A 16,194-nucleotide genomic window follows, 5' to 3' on the forward strand; every position below is an offset into this window, starting at 1 on the left:
CAACAGAGCACACATGAAGAAGATGGAGGCACTACTGATACGGCAACCTTACAGTCCAATCATCACGAAAAAGACAGTGGCGTTGGCCGCACAGATGAAAGCACTCGTAATGATGAAAGCTCAGAGCAGGACATCTTAGGAGACGACCAGAATTCCCTTTGTGACAATCTCCCAGAAAACCACAAGACGTATAGTCAAGGCACTTTTGAAAGTCCGGACATGCACTTAAGCAATGAGTCCTTCCTTTTAGTTGACAATGGAGATAGTGGAAACTTCCTTGGCATACCTGGAATGGCATGTGAACGTTTCCAGAAACAGCTTGAACTGAAATGCCTGGTCAATGGTAGTGGTCTCCAGGGATTTCTGGAGCATGACAACACACTATATGGAAAGAGGGTTAGTGTAGACTGTGATGATCAGGAGGTTCAGATGCTTAATGAGGAGTTGCTGAACATTGAGCTGGAGTGCCTGAGTATTATACGAGCACACAGGCTTCAGACTGAAGGTGATGATCAGCAAGAGAAAAATTGCTGCACCAAGCATTTAACTGAGCAAATAAATACTAAAGTCCATCAGGACCTCATTAATAACCAGGTTGACTACGAAGGCTCTACTAGTGCTTACAACACTGGAGAGAGCTGTTGGAGCTTACATCCTGCTCTGGAGTCAGATTCTCCTGACTCCCAAAGGATGGTTCCTGGAGACAAGAGTAAAGGTTCTCCCATGCATAGACGCAACTCAACAACAGCTTGCTCCAAACATCAACTCTCTCCTATTCAGGAGATCAGCCCCACCAAGAGTTTACCTGGAGATCCAGAGGTCACAAATCAGGGGGAAAGAAAGCAGAGTAAGAAAAGGAACCCAAGGAAGACTTCCTTACACAATTCTTCATACAAGAACACCTACATCCCAGCCCATGCTCAACATTACCAAAGCTACATGCAACTTATCCAGCAGAAGTCGGCTGTTGAGTACGTCCAGAGTCAAGTCAGCTTGGCCAGCCTGTGCAAGAACCCAGAAAACACTCCCACTAAAGCCAGGCCCAAGATGGGGTGGAGAGTAAAGATCCGTGGCGATGGAACAAGGTACATCACCAAACGGCCCATCAGGGATCAGCTGCTGAAAGAGCGTGCTTTGCGCATTCGAGAAGAACGCTGCAGCGCAACTACAGATGACGATGCAACAAGTGAACTAAAGCTGGGTCGATACTGGAACAAGGAGGAGCGCAAACAGCATGCGGCACTAGCCAGGGAACAGCGTCAACGGCGTGAACTCAAGCAGTGCCACATGGAGAACAAGGGACAAACAGGAGCAATGAACGACAAGGAGAAGCCTGATATTATCCAGCTTAGCCGTAAAAAGATGCTGAAAAGGAGGAACAAGAGGATATTTGACAACTGGATGACCATTCAGGAGCTGCTGACACATGGCACAAAGTCCACAGATGGGGCAAGACTCTATAATTCCTTTCTTTCTGTGACTACAGTGTAAGGGATTTTTTGGTTTGGGGCACTTGTTTACTGTGTAAAATTGTGTGCGGGGGTTTGTGGGAAATCCTGCCTCATTTAAGGAGGTGGGTCATTTAGGGACTTAATGAAAATCTATGGCGATTTGTGTTACGCAACAGTTGGAGTACATAATGATGCGGACACAAAGTACAGATTTCATGTCTTAATACTTGGGGCCGCACCAAAAATTCACATCAGTTTATATTATATGAAATATTTTATTAAACAACTGATCATAGTTTGTCCATGAACTGATGCAGATTTATTTGAAGTAAAATTCTAGCTCTTATTTTCAGTTACTGCCCATTACTCGCATATCACCTACTTATTAAATGTGATGGCTAATCAGTAATTTTAGGTTTCACTAACCAAATATTATAGTGCAAATGAATTGTGTCTATGACCTGATTATTCCAAAAAAGCTTTATTCAGATAAAAGGTTAGAAATGCCTCAGATTAAGCATACCACTACTTTTAACGTGAACTTTTATTGCTCTTCAGGAATACTGTTGAAAGCCCAAGCATTCAGTTCACATTGAGTTCATACAATTTCACTTTTCACAAAAGCAGTGAACACATCATAATCTACAAAATCTAATTTAAAAATTCTACATATCAAAAAGGTGCTGTGGAAATAAGTATGGGTAGGAGGGTATACATGTCTGTTGGGAGCATGTAAAGTACAGTTTAAGAGATGTGGATGTTGACAGTGTTGCTCATTTAAACCTTCATACAAATGTTTGCCATTGTTTGATGAAACAAAATGAAAAGCTTATGACAAATAAGGATGCCTCAATAGTGGTTAAGCACATTATGTCGGTTGAAAAGACAGGCTCACTATATTAAGTTACACATTGCAACCAACAGCACTCAAGTATCTAGTGCATGGTAAATCACATTAGTCCATTTTAGAATCTATTTACCAGCATCAGTGGATTAATATGCTGGGAAAGCAGTTAAAACCAAAGGATTTAAAAATAAAAGAAAAAGGAAAGGAAATCTGTCTAACTCTGCCATTGAGCACTTCGTGCTACAAGCCAGCAGATGAATACAGAAGGCAATTTGGGAGAAAAGGGGTGTTCTCCTGGAATGTTTAGACACTGGTCTGCCGGTCAACGGGAATCCTGAGATCATTCGTTGACTAATCAAAACTAAAGGAAGTGCACATACACCCCTTTCCTCTACAAACATGTGCACAGATTCACACAAATTCAACCAAAGATTTGCCACATTTTTACTCTTAGAAGAGCAGGAGAAAGATTGATGTGAAGTGAAAGGTGTTGGAGTTGATAGACGCTCATGATTTGAACAGGATTATAGAAAACTGCCATGTACACAAGGCTTTCTTGTTATTCGATGGCCAATGCTCCACTAAACCACCAGAAAGATGAGCTTCCAGTTTTTGAAGTTGAACCCATATTAAGTCAAGACGCCCTGAGAAGGGTCATAAGGAGGAGATGTTTTCACGAGAGGTCTTTAGGGACGTCAGCGGATGCCCTGCTCTCCTGGTCTATAAAGGATCTGCTAAACTTGCAGGAAAAGTGATTTTTGGGGTGTTTGTACAGTAGAGTGTAAAAATCAACAACGCTCAGTCTTGCTCCATGGTGTCATCTGCAGTCTCTGAGCTGTCTGAAGTGATTTCTGCAGTAGTACTGCCCTCTGCTGCCGGCTCCGTGGAACTGCTGGGACATGCAGATCGAGTCTCTGCACTGGACACTCCCTCGTCACTGCTGTTATTGCTGCTACTGCTGCTGCTGACTGGGTCGTTTTTCTCCTCAGCACTCTCTTCCCCCTCAGACTGCTGCTCTGATTGGTCCGATTCCCTGACGGTCGCCTGACTGTGGGAAGGGTCGAGGGAATCTTCCGAAGCGGATTTGTCAACCCCGTTTTCTACGACCTCTGACTGTGTACTGGAGGGTTCTGTAGAGAGAGGAGCAAAAGATGTAATGTATGCAAATAGCTGCTGATATGCAAAGATATAATATATTAGCACAGCAGTTACTCGCAAGACCAAGCTGGTTGAAATAAAACAAGGACTATTTACATTAGTGACACTGATTGAACCCAAATACTATGAACACACACACTAGAAAGTTTGGAACAATTAAGATTTTTATAGGTAAAAAAAAACAAGTATCTCATGCTCATGAAAGCTGTATTTATTTGATTAAAAACAAACTAATATTTCACAATATTACCATTTAAAATATCTTTTCTATTGTAATATATATTTACAAATATAATTTATTCCTGTGATGTCAAAGCTGAATTTTCAGCATCATTACTCCAGTCTTCAGTGTCACATGATCCTTAAGAAATCATTCTAATATGAGGCTTAATTATTATTGGTGCTCAATTATTAAAAATTGTTCTTATTAATGTTGACAACAGTTTTTACTCCTTAATATTTTGTGGAAATGGTAATAGACTTTTTTTTAGGATTCTTTGATGAATAGAAGCTTCAAGGAACAGGATTTTATTTAAATAAATAAAAAAAACTTTACTGTCATATTTGATTAATGTAACCCTATTCATTTCTTTTTTTTTATCTTATCTCAAACTTCTGAATGGTAGTGTATTACCGTTTCCACAAAAATATGAAGCGCAACGGTTTTCAACATTAATAATAAATTCAATACAGCATTAGATCTTTTAAGAAATTGCTGGCTATTTCAAGAACCAAATATAAAACTAAAGGAGAGCATTTGCAGTAAGGGCTCCAAACTTATGGAATAGCTTGACAGTGATAATTAGATCTGCTGAATGCATGTTGTCTGTTTTTAAATCTCATCTAAAAACTTACTTTGTATAGATGTGCTTTTAGTATTTTGTGATGTCTTTTTGTGCGCTTTAGGGTTTGAAATTTCATATTTACATCAAGCTTGTTTATATATTGTGTGTAGCTCTTCATGACCATATTCTTAATGATTGTGTTCTTATATTTTGTAAAGATGTGTAGTGGCTATATAAATAACATTTTACTGATGAATGATTTCTGAGCATCATATGACACTGAAGACTGGAGTAACAATACTGAAAATTCAGCTGTGATCTCAGAAAAAAAGTACATTTTAAAATATATTGAAATATAATTTATTTTTTATATTATTTCACAATATGACAGTTTTTACTGTATTTTTTATAAAAAAATAAATGCAGCCTTGGTGGCCAAAATACACTTTTCAAAAACATTAAAAATCATAATTATTCCAAACTTTTAACTGGTAGTGAATCTATGATGATTTTCAGTCACCCAGGCCATTGAGGAATGTTAAGCAAAATACAAATCAATATATAAAATATGCTACAAGACTGAATGCATTTCTTAAATGTCCTAAAAATCCAAATAGGAACTTCTTTATAAAACTTAAATTTCACAAAAAGTATATTAATAATCATTATCATCAATAATTCATGATAAAATATACAAAATGAAAGGTTATATTCCCATACTTTCATGTGCGTTCTTATTTTAGAATCTTAGAAAGGTTCAAACTATGTATAATAGTAATAATTAATAATGTGTCCAAACCTTTTACTGTTAGTGAATAACTGCAGAGCAACTCTCGATTTCTTGAAGGCATTCACAATCACCACTAATACAGCTTGCTTTATCAGTTCCCTGCTTTTAGACCTCCGAAGTAAAGAAAGACTAGACAAAAAAAAAAGCTTGCAATGACTCTAAGACCAATTAAGTGTCCAGTGTAAACGCCACCAGACTGAAAGGCAGAGGGGGACGAGTCTGCACACCTAACCTCTAAAATGGGATTTTGGGGTATGGTTTACATGAACTCCAGTACGTTAGCAAATGGCATCAAAGTAAGCTGGTTTGTAAGGCGGAAGCCAATTATAGTACAATGCATTTTTCATTGCTGCACATGTCTGCAGAAATTGCCTTCGCTGTGCATGTCAGGATTGAATTTTGCTAGCAAAAAAAAAACAAAAACAAGTGAAAAAAGTGAACCAAAAATCACTTTCCATTTTTGGCATGTTCTCATGAACGGTTAACCTAGCTACAGTGGTAAACAGCTGACGCTAGTACTCATTTTGATAATACAAATGCATTGCATTGTGGATTTGAGTCACATAATACAATATTAAAAAGACCTTCGGTGGAATGAGACAGACTCAGGTTTGGACCAATTCAAACTAAATTTGAAAACAGCCTAAGACAGTCTCATGTGCCGATAATCCAACAGCAATAAAGCATCAGCAAGCAGCTGACAGTCCTGGAAACAGATGAAGACACTCTGATGATTGGCAAAACACTTTCAATGAATGGAAAAAGTCCTGATGCTTCAATTCAAATTGACCTGACATTCTCAATCTCTGTCTATAAGGGGTGTAATGGTTCTCGGTAAAAACAAAAACAATCGTACCATTCTCCACTCACGGTTCGACACGCACTTGCATCGCGGTTAATCTCAAATCTGACAACGCATCTATAATATAGTTTGTTGGGGAAAAATTGTGTGAACCCCACAGTTCAGCTAATGTATGTTTCTGTCGACAGATACATACGGCATGCGAGTAGCTGATCAATCAACTGTTAGCATGTAAATCTGTTGCTGATCTCAGTTCCTCACATGTTTGTGTTTCACAGACAATCTCCTGTCTGGGAACTTTCTGGCTTCCCAATACCTTACAACATCAATGGTCAAAAAAAAAAAACCATGGACAAAACAGCCAATCTTTGTAAACTCTGTTCGATGCGAGTGCCGTATGCTCTAATATAACCAGTCATTTACACCATCATTACCCGGGGGGTGATGATGCGCGAGCACAGGTGAGACCGAAACAGCACACATTGCCTTATGCTTTTAAACAGGCACTCAGGGCTAATTTGGACAGGCACAAGACAATAACAAAAGCACTGGGCAGTACTCGACAATAAGGACTGCTCGATGGCCCAGGGCCAGTGCAAAAGACACTCGGGACAGTTGACGGAGCGGACGCGCCAGAATCTTAATCCTTGGCAATTTAAACATTCAAGCGCAAGACGCAGCAAAAGAACACGGAAAGTCGCACTTCAGTCAATGTGTGACTACTAAATTGAGTTCACTTTCAAATCTTATACTTGAACTGACAAAAAATGTCAACATGCCCCTCTTAACGGGTATCCTAGAAAACATGTCTTAAGTAAATGTAAACAGCCGAGAAAGACAACGCATGTGTGTGTGCAGTATCAGTTTATTGAATCTATGCATTATGTCTTAAAGGGACGGCAGCTAGAGCTGCACGATTATCACAAAAATCATAATTGCCGATTATTCCCTTGAAATTGTAATTGCGATTATTAATTACGATTATCACAATTTACATTGAATATATATAGGTGTATTATAATACATGTTTACACAAAAATTAACACACACACACACACACGTACTGTCCCCCTTTACTTAACATACACATCAATTGTAAGAATGACTAATAGTAAAGACTAGTGTTGTCAAAAATATCGATATTTCGATAAATATCGATACTGAAATATCTGAACGGTACCAATACTAACTTCCCGAAGTATTGATACTAGCCGAGCGGTAACTATTCTCTCCAAAGGCGCCTTGACAAACACCACACCCGCACGTCTCATTCGCTCTGGTTAAATAGCAAAAGTGAATGGAAAGATGGCGAGTGCGGCGCGACCGGCTTTGGTTGATTGATAAAGAACACCGCGTGCGGGCATGTCGGAGAATAGCGCGGACACGCGTAAAAAACACACCGCGAGCGAGCATGTCGGGGGCGGAGAATAGCGTGGACAGGACACGTGCTAGACACCGCGAGCGGGCATGTCGGAGAATAGCGCGGACACGCACTTCACACTGCAAGCGGGCTGCGGGCACCCAAAAGATTGTTTGCCTATCAATATCCCTCACATCACTCATTTAAAAAAATATTTTATAGGTGAAAACAGACTTAAGGAACAGGCTGCAGGGGTACCATTTAGCAGCATATATGCTCAGCATCAGGGGTGTTTGTTGTTTGGACAGACCTTCCCCCACTGCTAAAAGAAACACTGTAACTCTTCTCATTTTAACTTTTCTGAAACATTAACCAAGATGGCCTAGTATTGTTGTTGATATGAGTCTGTGTTGTCTCGTTGTTAAAAGCAATATATAAATAAAGGTGACTTGACTTCATGCCGATCCATTGAGCATTGTTTCCACGTGTGATGCAGGCACGTTTGCGTTTAAATCTGTTCATCAAATTACGTTAATTAACCAGCATTTATGACCGATGAACAATGCATTTGTTACAGTATATTTTAATCTTTGATAACAGTAGGTAATAAAAACACAACGGATCATGTTAGCTCTGGTCCAATGAAAAAATATTAACAGATAAATATCAGGACATTTTTGTTCATTTAAAATATACCTCATTGTCATGTTCTAGACTTGTTAAATTTTGCTTTAAATTAAAAAAAGACCCCCTTAATATTGTAGCAGTTTTTTTCTCTGTGGTATCGAAAATGGTATCGAATATCGATATTTTTCAAGGTATCGTATCGAAGTTAGAAATTCTAGTATCGTGACAACACTAGTAAAGACTACTAATAGATAAACATTTGGACTATGCTAAAGCAATTAAATAGCAGTCCCAAACTAGTGTTTGTTAATACAATGTTGATATGAGCCACCACAGTCATTTAAAAATATAAAAAAATAACACAAAGTGAAAATAAAGTGGCATTTTGGGGTAATGGAAAGGACAGTTACCATGGTGAATACACAATACTAACAAGAACTGTTAATGAAACAGCTCCAGGTGAATAGACTGAAAATCACACCTGCATGCAAATCCTTCTCAGCTAACACGTGATTTATTGGTATTTTACTTTTATTTCGTGACTTACTAATTTACATTGTAACAACGTTGCTCGTAGTTTCTTTTGCACTTTATACAGTGAAGCGATACACAGCGCGCGCCGTCGCATTTGCGCGTGCAATTGAAGAGTGTGCCCTATGAGCACAGTATAATGGCTGACAGGACAGTAAAGTCCGACTTTCTGAGGTGAAAGACTTTTTATTTCAGCGTATACTTTCGTCACTGCCTGGTATGTCATATTGTGCTGGGTTTTCTGAAGTAGTCGTGATCGCCTCTCATAACATAATTATGCTTTAAAGTAAACACACACACGCAGAGTGGATTTTCTTTTGTAATCGCGGCTTCGAACGATTACGTAATCGTGGCATCCGTAATCGTAATCGCGATTAGAAATTCGATTAATTGTGCAGCCCTAACGGCAGCCTAATATTCCCGCTGCTGTCTGTGTTTTAATGTTCATCAAACAAAAGAAAAATCACTCACTGCTCTTGACTGAAGAACTTTTTGTAACTTTAATGATTTATCTTCATTTAATTTAAAGTGAAGATTAAATGCATTGTTATTTTATATTTGATTAGTAATTTCTATACCTGAAAACTGTTAGACCTACCTGAAAAACCTCTAAAGATCGGTTTATTTTATTGTATCTTTGATCTATTGTATTTTTTGTACTATTACTTGTAGTTTGATTATTTGTTCTTATTTTCTTTTTTTATTTATTTGCTAGCAGTAATTTCCCCCCTGAACATAGCACATACCGAACCGTACCGAAACCCTAAAACGGTGACACAAACAAAGAGTGATAAATTTGAATACAGGATGTTAGAAGAAACTGTAAAAAGGACACACCTTGGTCTTCAGCCACGAATTCGCCAGGTTTATTATCCTTCACCTCCGCAGTGACGTCTGATGAGGACTGCGGTAGATCCGATGAGCTCTCTGCTATTGATATGCAGGACAACGGCTTTTCATCTGGTTCTTTCTCTATCCCATCTTCATCATCATCATCGTCATCATCATCGTCTTTGTCAAACTTGAGCCTCTTTGCTTCAGGCGTCTCAGGATTCGTTGCATCCTCATCTTCACAATGTTTACTCTTCACTGGACCAACGTGTGAACCCTCTGCTTCTGATGCTGAAGACTCACTAAAAATATATATATGTATATAATAAAAAAAGTTTAGGACTCCAAATACACACCATTACAGATCCATGAAGTCACAATTTAAGTTTCATGGCTTTTATTCCACAAGTTAACTGCCAAAGTCATGAATTTATTGATAAAGGGTTTTTTTTTTTGTATGAAAACTAAAGATTTCATAATTTTCTTATATAAAGCCGACATTTAAACGGTCTTGGAAATGTTTTATTATGGCTTAATTTATTTTTGTTACTTTTAAATGCTTTAAGTATAAATTTGTTGTGCCTTTTTTTTTCCAGACTTGAATCTTAAACTATGAAAATCTATCATAAAAATTGCGATGATCTAAACAAATAGTGAAATAAACCTTTAATGTTCATTATGTAAAAATTATCAATTAAATAAAAAAAGTGACTGCACCACAGTTGTGGTGTCATTTCCACCACACAATTCAAGAGTTCAATATTTTTTTCCCCCTTCACCCCTAAAATCAAATCTTCCAAATAGCAGGCATGTGATCAGCTAAAGACAAAAAAAGGGGAAACCTGACCATGCCCCCATCTAATTATTATCATATTTTTTTTTATCAAATTGAAAAAAGATATTGTATATTGCAATATATCTTACTTTGCTATAATACATACTATTGTACTGTAAAAAAATTATAATCATGATAATATATTATAATAAAACATGTTATAAACGTATTAAGTTTATCGCTTCTTTGACAACAACAGATTTATAAACAATTCTCATGACAAATTAACTGAAACTGAAAACACAGTGCTGTTACAGTACTCAACAGTTACACCGCAGTGATTTGATGATCGCAGTAAGTCAAATCACATTCTCGCCACCATGCATTGTCAAAATTCATTAAAAAAAAAAAGTTGCCGGGCACCTGGCGAGTAACACCGTTTCAACGCTGATTTTTACTCACATTTGGCACTTTGAACCCATGCTATTAGTGTCCCGCAGATGGCGCCGCGAGCATGTGCAGCGCTGTCAGGAGCAATACGTGCATGAAATAAATGTATTAGAAAACGTAACATTTTGCAATTTATTTACTAATTATTAAGGCCATTCCGCGATTTCAATCATCATACAGTAACCAGCATTTCGTCCCTCTAAAACCATTTTTTGCCTTAGATTTACGCAATTCACATGGGTCATACTTTTCAGTGCAGAAAATACGAAAATCCGTACAAATATGGAAAAATCACATCTTTGAATGAGGCAGTCAATGAGAAAGGCAAATATCCTTTCTGTTAAACTGATTTTTTTTTTTATTGTGTCACTTTCAAATATTAAGTATTTGAATATTTAAACGATAGCTGTGAAATTAGTAACACACACATACACAGACACAAAAACCTGCATTCATCAAATCTTCCATATGGTCTTTAAACAGTGGGGCAAGGTTTGAACTAGAGGGTCACATGCACACCAGTGATGTGCGGACACTGCGGACAATCCCTGGGTCTGGCCGCCAAGTAAATAAAAAATTTAAGATTTCAATTAATTGCATGGGGATGTTTTTATTAAGAGATTAATTAAGGAAAAGCAATCAAGGAAAACATATGCCCCAAGAAACTCCTAGTGGTCATTTTATAAAACACAAAGGAAAACACTTGCATGAGATATTGCTTAACTTATTCACAAGCTTAACAGAAATCATTCTAAAGGTTCGATTTTCTGCATTTTTTGCATCCGTAGCAAGCATTTTAAGAGGCGTTTGGACAATTCAGAAAAAAGAAAAAAAAACGCATATGAAAATTTCAGACTCAGTGTGCAAGGACCTTAAAGGATTAGTTCACTTTCTAAAAAACTTTTGCTGATAATTTACTCACCCCCATGTCATCCAAGATGTCCATGTCTTTCTTCAGTCGAAAAGAGATGAATTTGAATTTGTTCAAAATGAACAAATCTTTTTTCGAGTCATTTCGTTCATTCAACGAACAAAATGACTTGAAAAAAGATTTTTTCATTTTGATGAACGAGTTTGAACAGGAGAGGCACGAACGTGCATCACAGAACAGAGCAAGGCGAGCATTTGTGCTTATAAACTTAAACTTTTTTATTTATTTTTGAAATGTCCGATCGTTTCGCAAGATAAGACCCTTATGCATCGTCTGGTGTCGTTTAAAGCCCTTTGAAGCTGCACTGAAACTGTCATTTGGACCTTGGACCGTTTGGTACCCAGTGAAGTCCATTATATGGAGAAAAATCCTAGAATGTTTTCAACAAAAACCTGAATTTCTTTTCGACTGAAGAAAGACATGGACATCTTGGATGACATGGGGGTGAGTAAATTATCAGCAGAAGTTCTTTAAAAAGTGAACTAATCCTTTAAGAGTGTTTTCCAATATAATGATGGAAATATTAAGGTGTTTAAAGCTTCATTGGCAGACTCTCATTAAGCTACGCTGTTGCAGGGTCCGCTTGTTTAAGCGGCAATGGAGGCAAAACATATCTGAGAGAAATTTTAAAAAGGAGAATTAAAACAAACCAAACGGAAGGAAAGGAAAGTCCAGTGTGGGAGCGTTTTACTGAAGTGGTTAACCAGGACCAATCAAGTGCTGGGTGTGTGATGTAAAACTGCTGTGAAGCAAAAGCCTTTGCTTGGGCTGAACACATTTAATTTCTTGTGTGTGTGTTCGGAAGTTGCAGTGACGGAAACAGTGACATTCCAATTTAAGTTTGTAGGGAGTAAAGCCCTAAATATGTTACCATATCATCACGCTTAACACTGAGACTTAGAATAGTTGTAATGTGATGATCGGGTACGGATATCTAAATCAGAGAAAATCATAGGTTCGGGTGTGTGGCGGGTGGATGATTTATTTTTAACAGCAGATTCGGGTGACGTTAGAGCTAATCCACGCATCTCTAATTGGGCATTTGGGACTTACTTGACCGTTCTCTCCGATTCCTCGGAGGCCTGTTCTTTGCTTTCTGTGCTGTCGGGAAGGCCGTTGGTTGCTACACTGCTGGACAAGGAGAGTTTTGGTCTGTTCAGTGGCCTGGGTGTTCCCGGACCATTCACATTTCTATCACAGACAATCAAAGACACATCAAAACCATCGGACAGTAAAATTAGGTTGATCTACTAGTCTCTCTTTACAGTGAGCAATAACATTTCAAACCGAAGAGGTTTAGTGACCCATAAGGCTATTTTCAAAGTTTCCACAATGGTGGTTAAAGCGATAAACTCACCTTTCTGGAAAAGCTGAAGTGTTGCCAGGGAACATGACACCATTCATTCTGTTCACACAACCTGAGCCTTTTTTCCTTTAAAAACAAAAGATGCATAATAGTATTAAAGACAGCGGAATGGATTTTGAATTTTTCTGATATTGAAAGCTGCCCACACACAAAACCATAAAATAGAGCAGAAAGAGAGTTTAACTCACTCTGAGGTAGGATACACACAACTGACCACCATCACATTCTGAAAAAAAAAAAAAAATTATCCTCAATTATCAACTTAAAAAAAACCTGTTCCCAAAGAATTGGTCATTTCATTAAACACAGCATACCTTCTCCACACCCCTGAGGAACTTTTCTGTTCCTGCGTAGTTTCTTTTTGGCTCAGTAAGAAGCTCACAAAGACGCTGAATAGTGAAAGGAATCCTAAAGAAAAAATCATTTTAAATTTTAATATTTTGACACAGGGACGAAAACAAATAGGGGTGGGAATCACCAGAGGCCCCACGATACAATATCATCATGATTCTTAAGCTGCAATAAAATATTGTGATTTTAAACATTTTGCGACATGCTGAGTATTGCAGTAAAATGCATTGCGATTACCTTTTTTCAACTGCAAATGTCCCCAAAGGAAAACTTTGTCCATATACGTTTTTATCTAATAAGATAAAGTTCTCAGTCTGTTCATTTCTCATCTTCATATCCATCTCCTTCGTTCAATTTTTTCCTTCCTCATTTTAGACATTTTAATAGAAATTAGTTGTCAAATGAATTTTTTTGCACATTTGAAGCCATTGTATTTGTTTTTAAAATACAAATTATGTGAATGTGCTTCCTTAAAACAACGCTCACTGTGCGTCTCCGAGAAATTATTTACTCGGTCTGATTGTGAAATTACAGCTGAGAGAAAGACTTAAAATTATTATTTCCTGCATTTATGCACAATAATCGCATTCCTGAGCTAAGGGTCAGGCGCTAAATCAATTAATACTTGGCCTCCATTTATCAATAAAATAGCCCCACTCAAAATATGAAGATTATGCCATATCAATGTTTTTTCCCACCTCGAACTGTGAAATATGTCAGCGGTCTCTTACCCGTTGTATCCATTGACGATTTTGAGAATCCTCTGCTTCATCTCCTCAAAGGGAATGTACTCAACATTAGGATTGGCAGGTCCCCGTTGCTCTGGACACGAGGCTTTAAAATCATCCATCACTTTCTCCAGTTTGAAGAGGAAGTAGTTTTTAAACTGAGACCACTGAATGCTGAGGAATGTTGTAAATGATTCAATAAAGGAAATTAGACACTTCTCTATTCTAACAGTTTACTCTCACAACACACTCTCAATCGTGTTAAAAGTCAGCATGAAAAGAAAAGTGTGATTGCCATTTCCACTCTATTGTGATGTATATTCGAGTGAAAAAGCTTCTCAAATGAGAAGAAACGTAGGGCGAGACATTAGAATTGAACTGTTGTTTTCTAATTGATGCGATCTCATGTGAGTGGCAGGTGTTGAAGTGGAAGGATTATTATTGTCCCGCCCTCACGCCAGTGCAACCTGTCGCTCACATGAGATCAACCAATAGCAAACCACAACCATCCAATCAATTCCCCATAGAAAAAATCAAGTCCTGACCTATATTTCTTCTTGTTTATGAAGCCGTTTCACTAGTATATGCGTCACAACAGGGCAGAAAAGACTATCCACCTTATTCCTGACGAGCTTACTGCGTTTTTAATAATGGGTGGCACTTCCGTTTTGGGAAACTTTAATTCAAAAAGACTGAAACTAATCATTTCAAATCATGAAGGTTGCCCTACAAATAAAGCTTATCCGTCAGTTTGACTGGATGAGCTATCAGTTTTCTTGCATGTTTTATTTAAGAATAACATGAGAATAACGTGAGAATAACGTATCACTTGGCATTTTAACGTGACATGTTATAACAAGAATATGGCAAGAGCTCTTTTCAGTCACTGCATTCTTTTTCTCGTGATTATTTTCTTTTTTTTTTCTTTTGCATTCCGTTGTAATAGTGTGAAAAAGGTCAACATACTGCACATTTGTGGTCTGTTCTCCCGATTTAATTTACGATATGCCATTAATAATTCACTGGAATGGACGAAGAATCACTCTTTTTTTTCCCTCCCCAAATCATCACGTCTCTTTCCGGGTTCGTTTTCACAGGTAAATACAATTAATTATCTGTCAAAATGACTGAAATCACTTTGAAATAGTATCACACAATGCTGAAGTAAATGAAATTTTTTTTTTTTAATAATACAGCTTACCACAGTGATATTTAACTGACCGATTCTGCTGTGGAAAGATTCACGCTTTTGGGGTTATTCATGGTCTGTTGAAAGTACCTTGTTGATGCTTTTACACTTTTAAGTGTCCTTTTAATGTTCAATGGTTGAAGGGTGAATAGAATAATGTAATGTCATTGCACACAGTTTAAAAAATATATGATTGTGTCCATATAGCTAGTCTTTCACTGATTGTTCACAGCTTAGCGGAAGTTACACCCATAATTTGAACGCGGGAATAATGTGGTTAGAGAATGTAAAGATGACATCACAGCGTGTTGAGTTCTGGGTAACTGTCTTTAGAACCCATATTAGGAGGATCGCGCTGCCTTTCTGCTAAGGCAGTGTGATTGTGAAATATGTGGCCATAGAAGGTCATTCATCCTGCATCGGGACATGCCAAATTAACTCACATCATCGTTCAGTGAGGAAACTGGACAACACTATACCTTTTTTCACCTTTTGTGAAAACACTATGGGAAGCCGGTTGAGGGGGTGACGAGAAGACGTAGGAGTCAAGACAGCCAGTGTCGGTGTCTGTCAAATGAATGTGACCCACGTTCTCTGATTCCCCATCATGACCATGGGAAAGTGGATATTTACAATGACAACAATAAAACTTATTACATGTAAACGTTTCCAACTAAAATATGGATGGACTTCTTTCAGCTTGTTGAACACGTTGTTGCTGTTGACTTTTATCATCCCCATGGGGGAATTTTGTTTCAATGAGTTTCATCATGCGTTCACGCGCGCAAAAAAAAACAAAACAATGTAAATGTACTTAATCTTTCTGAAATATTTAGCTTTAGGTTTAACATGTCACACCAAGAAATAACTTCATTCAAAACAGGTCCATGACTGTCCTCGAATAACTAATGCAGTATCATCTGCAAATTTAATTGCGCATCTCCCTGGAAGGGTACTTATACAGTTGCTTGGGTACAAGATGAACAATAAGGGTGAGAGGACACAGCCTTGTGGGGATCCAACATTAATAATTTGTTTCTCAGACAGTGAGCCACCCACGCACTTGTTGAACTCTGTTCCTTAATAAGTCCTGCAACCAGAGAATCAGTCCTCAATCTTGGAAAAACTGTGGAAAGTCTTTCAACTAAAACAGGCAGCAGGATATTGCAGGTACTACCAGTATGACAATATATCACGGTATGAACACGAAGGATCATGCACA

The 16,194-nt window shown here is 37.8% G+C and overlaps 2 protein-coding genes across 3 annotated transcripts in view; one reads left to right on the forward strand and one right to left on the reverse strand.

Moving 5' to 3' along the window:
• The window catches only part of pdzrn3a (PDZ domain containing RING finger 3a), a 58,926-nt gene extending 56,516 nt beyond the window's left edge, over nucleotides 1–2,410 (forward strand). For both annotated transcript variants that reach the window (XM_077214096.1, XM_077214097.1), the window contains one exon: nucleotides 7–2,410. In XM_077214096.1, the coding sequence (XP_077070211.1) occupies nucleotides 7–1,491 (1,485 nt within the window). In that variant the 3' untranslated portion in view covers nucleotides 1,492–2,410. The remainder of the gene's footprint in view (nucleotides 1–6) is intronic.
• The window catches only part of ppp4r2a (protein phosphatase 4, regulatory subunit 2a), a 16,871-nt gene continuing 2,593 nt past the window's right edge, over nucleotides 1,917–16,194 (reverse strand). Inside the window, exons 3-9 of the mRNA XM_077214134.1 lie at nucleotides 13,787–13,957; nucleotides 13,019–13,112; nucleotides 12,893–12,930; nucleotides 12,696–12,770; nucleotides 12,392–12,529; nucleotides 9,189–9,484; nucleotides 1,917–3,428 (exon numbers count right to left, since the gene is read on the reverse strand). Of these exons, the coding sequence (XP_077070249.1) occupies nucleotides 3,097–3,428; nucleotides 9,189–9,484; nucleotides 12,392–12,529; nucleotides 12,696–12,770; nucleotides 12,893–12,930; nucleotides 13,019–13,112; nucleotides 13,787–13,957 (1,144 nt within the window). The 3' untranslated portion in view covers nucleotides 1,917–3,096. The remainder of the gene's footprint in view (nucleotides 3,429–9,188; nucleotides 9,485–12,391; nucleotides 12,530–12,695; nucleotides 12,771–12,892; nucleotides 12,931–13,018; nucleotides 13,113–13,786; nucleotides 13,958–16,194) is intronic.

Source organism: Siphateles boraxobius, unplaced genomic scaffold (assembly GCF_051911475.1).
Source record: "Siphateles boraxobius isolate OS27281-9 unplaced genomic scaffold, OSU_SipBor_1 68, whole genome shotgun sequence".
In the NCBI taxonomy this organism is placed as follows: Eukaryota; Metazoa; Chordata; class Actinopteri; order Cypriniformes; family Leuciscidae; genus Siphateles; species Siphateles boraxobius.